The following is a 7,501-nucleotide window of genomic DNA, read 5'->3' as shown; positions in this document are numbered from 1 at the left end:
AATTCCTTCCAATTTGGTTTGAGATTTCTACCATAGTGCTTCCGAAGTAAGAGATCCAAATGAAAAATACCACGAGCTTTATGCAAATAGTATGGCAATGGTAGTCTTGTTCTATATTAAATTCTAAACAGTCCTATAAATTAAAGTGACAACTTTGACACTTTCTAAACTAAATGGTACACCTATTAAGCCTAATATTAATAAAAGTTGATCTCGTAACTCAACTTGGATGTGAGGCAACCCATTGAATCGAATTATCCATTGTCATTCTAATATTTTTTTCCTCCGTAAATAGAAAATATAAACACAAAGTACACAACTATAAACACAAAGTACACATTAGAATTCTCCTCCAAGTAAACATGAATTTTAGTGAGGATTTTGAGAGTACATATATTTGATTTCACATGAATTTTAAAATTTGTATATAAACAATCTAAACATCTCGTTAAAGATAATTTTCTGATGAAGTTAAAATCGAGGGTAAATTGTTGTAATTCCAGAAGTTTATGAAAACAGTTGGATTAAAACATTGGAACGAATCGACCTGCCTGCTCATGACTACTGGTCAAAATTTGGGTATCTATTCTGAATAATAACTACGTAAAAACCTCTCTGGTCATCACTAAGACAAAGGACTTCTTTATCGCTTATCGGGCAGAGGTGCCCCTGAAAGAAATGCCCTGAAAAACACAAGAGCACGATTGCGATCGAAAATAGGTACAGCATGCCCGGCGCCGTAAAACGTTGAAAATTTCAGACCTTCATAGTCTTGAGTCCATCCAGCCACCTGCATGAATTAAGACGACATAGACAGAAACAAATAATGCTAATTAATACTGTAAGTAAATCTTTCAACAAATAACAGTAAGTAATAGCTTCACTATTTCTTGACAACGAACTTATAATAGGTATTATCAGATTTTAGAAAAAGTTAAAGTGAAAAATGTATAAAAGATTGTTGCCTGCTGCTCATGAAACCAAGGTTGCCATGCTTTTTTGATAGGAAGCTTAAGTTGATTGATACAATATCTGGTCGATATGACTGAGACTCGGGCATCAGTATCTCCACTGCAACATTTTCAATACACCAAGAATCATCATATAATTAAACTTTTACTTGCAAGGATTTGTTGCGGTAAAAAATTCAAGGTGTTGGACAGTGCGGGTCAGCTGAGTTTAGTATGGCAATGCTTGCATACCTATATACCCATATGCGAAGGCCTCCTGCTATGAGTTTTTGATATATGGGGAGCACAGAGTCTGGGGAATCCTTCCAGCTGTCAAAGAGGGTGTAGCTGCAGAATTTGAAGCATGTGATTAAGTATTTTCATTATCCAACCACATATATCAATGTTTAAGGTGAATTAACATATTTCTTACTTGCAGGGAGCCCACTGCACGAGTTTTCCACTTTGAGTTGCATGGAGTGCGTTTTGAACATCTGGTCTGTTATAATATTTGATTGCATAGTTATCCAGACACGGATCATAAGATGATCGTGATGCAGTACTCAACCTCCTTTTTAACTGTGAAAGGTGAAACAATACATATTATATGGTTGAAACAGCATGAGAATTATATGAATTTTGTAATATTTCATAGTCAAATTTTCAAAATATTTCGAAACCATAATTTAACTTTTTCCTAAAATATTACGTTGGTGTGAGAGTGTTATTACTTACAGGATTTGTTGTGCTCGTGGTAGCATTTACCAAGCACTTGGGTGTGTAGAGACTGTACTTATCAATCTGATCAGACTGCGCTAAAGTTTCCTTTACTGCCGCATCGCATGTCTTGTTGTCAAATGTAGTGTTAACGAAGAAATCGCAGTTGGATAAGATGATATTGTAAGTCTCGTCGGATATAATTCCATGACTCCATGCGTAGTCCATGTTACCTTTCCAGTCATAGTCGGTATGCGTCACTGGGTTGCCCACCTGAAAATTTGAAAACCAATCACATGTATAATAATTTGCACATTGGTCAACCACCATTATACACTAAATCGATTAAATCCAGGTTGGTTTATGAGGATGTCTCTAAACGTACTCTAATTTAAGTGGAAAAGTTGCTGGGGATTTCCTAAAAACTAAACACGTGATCAATAGGTATAGGAAATCGGGCACAGATAAATAGATGCCACATTCAGCTGCAACAGATCTCTGACCTAGTTGGTCGTTAAGGTTGTACCAATTATAGTATCCGAAAACCATATCTATTGACTGCTATTATCTTACCATGAAACCTTTGAGGTTGATACGGTTTGTCTGAGGAAGAGCTTTCTTGTTGAAATCATAAATGACCTCTGCAAGTTGTGGTACGTAATGTCCTGCATCAAATTACAAAAAGATTACAGTGAGTTATTGGCAATTTGATGGACTTTGGACTGAAATTTAACTAGCCATTTAAAGCTAAATTTACTCGCCTCCATAGCTCTCTCCTGCTATGTAAAAGTCGTGTTGTTTGTATTCGGGAAACCTAGTAAACCAATTTTGTAGAAAAGCAAATGTGTCCGAAGCTGAAAAGTGTTCAGAGCAATCTTATCATCAGGGTTCACATCAATTTCATGCAAAGCCTAGATAATAGAAATTAGAATAAGACGTTACCAGTTAAGTTGTCCCCAAGTATGTCGTAAATAGATGAAGTGTTAGTATAAGAAAACCCCACTCCAACTGGTGACTCCAGAATTAATAAGTTGGCCTCTGCATGGAGATTTAGTTTCACATAAATCTCAAGTCCAATGATTGAAGCCGCATAAAAAGTCAAAGAAAAACGAAGAAAACCAATTAAAATTGCAGGAAAAAAAATCATTGAAAAACAAACCGTTGTTCCATGCATATTGATTGAAGGAAAGCGTAGCGCCGGAAGGGTCCACAAGAAAAGGTCCTATTTCCTGTGTTGCTCCATATCCCACTGAAGAACATCCAGGACCTGAGAACCAACATTGGTATAAAATATCACCAAATCTTCAGAATGTGCAAAAATATGTGAAAATTTATATATGTCAGAAGTGCAAGAGTTTTTGATGGGTAGAAATAGGTTGAAAATGCTTTAGAGATTTGGATCGGCAGCAACTAAGTATAAAATCAACAACATTAGTTCTAACCCAAGGTTGAGAAGAAGTATATATAAATAAAATTCCGGTTGTTCAATGCAGTGCCCCGTAACCTACTCTGTGTAATAGACTTAGCATTCAAATACTGCCTATCAATCACACAGACACACCCTAAGAGAATTTTGATTACACTAAATTTTAAGAAAGAAAACTTATATGACATACCAGCGCGGCATTCTATCGATCTGTATCATAACGGGAAAAGAGGGAATGATATAATCATGGCTAACAAAAGATTGACAGAGTGGACAAGTACCTCCATTGAGCCATAGGACCAACGGCTTCTTCTCTTTTTGAGAAGAAGCTTCATAGAACCAATAAAACAGAGACCTTCCACCCTTTTCGTCCACAGTAACATGGCCTGCATAATGGTTGAATCCAACTTTCGGTTGCCCAGGCAGTTGGGTCACCTTATCCAATTCGCTTGCTTGATTAACTGCCGGATTTGGATTGGCTTCGCCTTGATTGGTACACAGACAGCTCAGAACAAACCCTAGAATTATCAAACAAATTTTTCTACAAACCATTCTCACAGCTCCTTATCAATCAGCTTCAAAATCCTCCTGCGGTTTTGATTTTTTGACCGCAAGGACGCTTCTTATACATACAACCTTGGTCAATGCTGTGAAGTCGGCTTAACGGAAACACTCGTCATGTATGGCCAATTTTGCTCACCACTCTATAACATAGCAATCGTTATTCTAGAACAAATCATGGAGGATGTTATTGGTTGACCGCCAAATTTCAAATTTTTTGTATGCCGTGTTTTTGGGTAACCGCCAAATTTCAAATTTTTGTTGGAGTAATCGCTCTCATTTGAGATCCAAACCACCCAACTCTAAAATTTGACTTTAAACCATAAAAATTGATTTTAAAAAGGTGTTTATAAGGATAAATATACTTAATGAGTTCGAATTAAAAAATCAATACAATTTTAAGGAAATTTGGTTAACGATAATCTTTTTTCGAATTATAAAATATCTTTTTAATTTGATAGGCTAAAAATAAATTACTTTTATTATATTTATTGGGACCGAGAAAGGGAGATGTTGTCACGTTATGTAAGATACATTTAAAAATATTAAAAAAATATGAGGGAGATGTCCCATAACTAATGTTACATTAAATAAATATTAAAAAAATATATATGAGGGACATGTTGTCATGTAACGTAACGTTACATTAAAAAAAATATTAAAAAAATATGTGTGGGTTAATATATATTGTAATGTTGCTTTGAAATAAAAAAATTAATTAAAAAAATAAAAATCAATTTAAAGAAAAAAACTCCCTTAATATAATGGAAGGTGCTTAATAAAATTTGTAGGTGTGAGGGGAAATATTGAGTAGAATGTAATATTTAGGGTGGTGTGTGACCTGAAATATTAGGTAAAATTTAGCAATATTACATTTTAATTAGTATTTTCTCCACTAGTGGCCATTATTTATTAGGTGGGGGTGGTTATAAATATTGGGTAACATATAACATTGTAATATTATATTCTATGTAATCAATATATTTGTAACAATTAATACATAAGTGATTATTGAGTTGAGGCTTCTGTGATCCATATCAATGTTGAAAAGATTTTTCGGCGAAATCACGTCATGATATATTTGTCAACGCATTTTGAATCAACAAGTGTAGTTCATCGTGAAGACAAGTTGAAGGACAAGTAAAAACTAAGATTTAGTTAATCAGTAATATATTATAATTAAATAGGCTTCAAACTTAATAGAAAAAGTCAAGGAATGGTAGTCTCTTAAATATAAATATATTAAGATCTAAAAAAAATTCACTCTAACTAACCAATTAAGTTAACCTTCTTGATTTATTTTACTCTCATAAACTATTAAATTTAATAATAAAATTAATCAAACTAACTTTTGAATTTCCTTATCCTTATCCCTCTGTCCAAGTACAGTTTCTGGTCAAATAAATATATCATGATGTGATTTTGCCCAACAATCTTCTCAATATTAATAAGCGAATAAAAACTTAATATTTACAATATGGCAAGATTTTTAATCGTGAATATTTACCATGGATATTATTAACTTCTAAGTAGGTTTTTCTACAATACCATGGGCCAATACCCACAAGAGAAAGATAGAGAGGGAGAGGACGGAAGAAAATTATAATACCATGGGCTACTACCATGGTTTATCAATACCATGAGCCATCTATACTTTTGATTATTATGTTATGGATCTAGGCTTTTAATTGTTACAATACCATGGGCCAATACCATGGATTATCAATACCACATGCCCAAAAACAATAACTTATTTCAAAATAAAAATATTTTATTTTAATTTAATTTTATAACATTTTTTAATTAAATCTAAGAGAAAAAATGTTATAATTACTCTTGAGGTATATCTAAACCCTCCATCCTCACAACTACTAACAATATTTTCATAGAGATAAAATGAAGGTTTTAATAAATTAAAAAATGAAAATACTTTAATATATACATATGTGAAATTTATATGATATAAATAATGTTATAAAGAACTAGGATAGATGCATCTTAACCAAGCAATCAAAAAGAAAAATGATTAAGAATGCTAGAGGAAAGATAGTGTGTGATTCTTTTAATTTTTTTATTATTGTATTTTCTTTAACATGATTGATCCAAAATAGAGGTTTAATATTTTACAACCAATTATGTTTTTTATTAATTTAGATACTTTCTTAAATACAATACAATGGGATCATATTTATGAAAAAGAGTGAGATGAAAGGGGGGATAGAGTGTGGGAGAGAGACATAGAGCTGAGAAACACAGTGAGAGAGAGAAAGGAAGAGAGAGAGGATGGAAAGAGAGGGAGGGAGGAAGATGGATTTGGAGGGGGAAAGAGAGGGAGTGACAAGGGAGAGATGAAGATGGAATGAGGGAGAGAGGAGATGAGGGAAGAGAGAGAAAATGAGAGGATAAAGATAGGGAAAGAAGGGGAAGAGAGAGACAGACATAAATAGATATGGAGGGGGGAGAGAGGAGGAGAGAGAGATGGGGAGAGGGAGGGAGATAGTGACAGATTTGGAGGGTGTAGAGAGAGTGTGTGTATGATGGGTGGAGAGACGAAGGGAGGTCAGAGAGAAGGGGAGAGAGAGGAAGGAAAAAGAGAGAGGATTTGAGAGAGAGGAGAGAGAGGGGGAGAAGGAGAGTCAGTTGGGGGGGTGGGCGGGGGGGGAGAAGAAAGAGAGAGAGAGAGAGATAAGGGGAAGAGATAGAAAGGGAAAGGAAGAGGGAGAGATAGATAGATATAGGGAGAGAGAGAAAGAGCGTGACACATGTTTAGCGGTTTGAGATAGAGAGACAAATAAGGAGAGATGGAGGGAGGTATAAATATAGATAGCAGGGGGAGAGAGGAAAGAAGAGAAAGATAGAGAAAGTTATGGAGAAGCAAATAGAATGAGACGAGGGAGAGGGAGGGGAAGAGAGATAAGGAGAGGGGAAAGGAGCTAGACACATAATGCAAGATGGAGAGAGAGGGAAGAAGAAAGAGTCTCACAGAGATAAGTACAAACATAGAATTAAGATCTAGAAAGTCATGAATATTTAATATTTTCAATGTGGTTTTTGATTTCTAATCCTATTTGATAACATGCACTATATGCATTGATTTCAGTGTAGATGTTGATTTATAATTCTATATAATACCTTACACTAGATGCATTGATTTCAGTGTCGATGTTGATTTCTACTCCTATTTGATTGCTTGCACGGGATGCATTGGTTTTAGTGTAGATATTGATTTCTAATCCTATTTGATCGCTTGCACTAGATGCATTGATCCAATTTAGATGTCGATTTCTAATCATATTTAATACCTTGCACTAGATGCATTGATTTCAACGTAGATGTTGATTTCTACTCATATTTGATTGCTTGCATTAGATGCATTGGTTTCCGTGTATATATTAATTTCTAATCCTATTTTATTGCTTCCACTAGATACATTGATTTCAATATAGATGTTGATTTCTAATCCTATTTGTTTGTTCGCACTAGATGCACTGATTTTAGTATAAATGTTGATTTCTGACTTGATGCAACACGATGTGTGATGTACATTAATTTCAAAGTAATTAGATTAACAGTGTGCACTAATATTAGTGTAAGCACATCTTTACCTCATCCATGTATATCTCTATCTCCCATTGTCTCTCCTTCTTTATATCTCTATCTCAACCCCTAAACCTACACACTCTCTCTCCATATCCATCTATCTCTCTCTCCCTCCCTTCCTTTCCCCTTGCTCTCTCTCTCTCTAACATTTCTCTCTCCATGTCTATATATATTTCTCCCTCCATGTCTTTGCCTCTCTCTTCTTCCCTCTTTGCCCCCTCCCCCCTATCTATATCTCTATCTTCCC

At 34.7% G+C, this 7,501-nt stretch overlaps 1 protein-coding gene across 1 annotated transcript; it reads right to left on the bottom strand.

The window, feature by feature from the left end:
• Positions 1–643: 643 nt before the first annotated feature.
• LOC149209558 (serine carboxypeptidase-like 31) lies at positions 644–3,645 on the bottom strand. Its single transcript, XM_089398668.1, has 10 exons — positions 3,375–3,645; positions 2,827–2,934; positions 2,610–2,705; positions 2,429–2,521; positions 2,241–2,332; positions 1,686–1,940; positions 1,384–1,529; positions 1,203–1,298; positions 966–1,071; positions 644–790 (listed from the first exon to the last, which is right to left on the bottom strand). Exons 1-10 carry the CDS (start codon positions 3,643–3,645, stop codon positions 644–646), a joined length of 1,410 nt encoding a protein of 469 aa, XP_089254794.1.
• Positions 3,646–7,501: the final 3,856 nt, after the last annotated feature.

The sequence above is a fragment of the Pinus tabuliformis genome, chromosome 1_2 (assembly GCF_031772625.1).
Source record: "Pinus tabuliformis cultivar Carrire ecotype Pingquan chromosome 1_2, CPIR1, whole genome shotgun sequence".
In the NCBI taxonomy this organism is placed as follows: domain Eukaryota; kingdom Viridiplantae; phylum Streptophyta; class Pinopsida; order Pinales; family Pinaceae; genus Pinus; species Pinus tabuliformis.
Note: the sequence above shows the minus strand (reverse complement) of the source record. Positions and strands in the feature narration are given on the sequence as shown.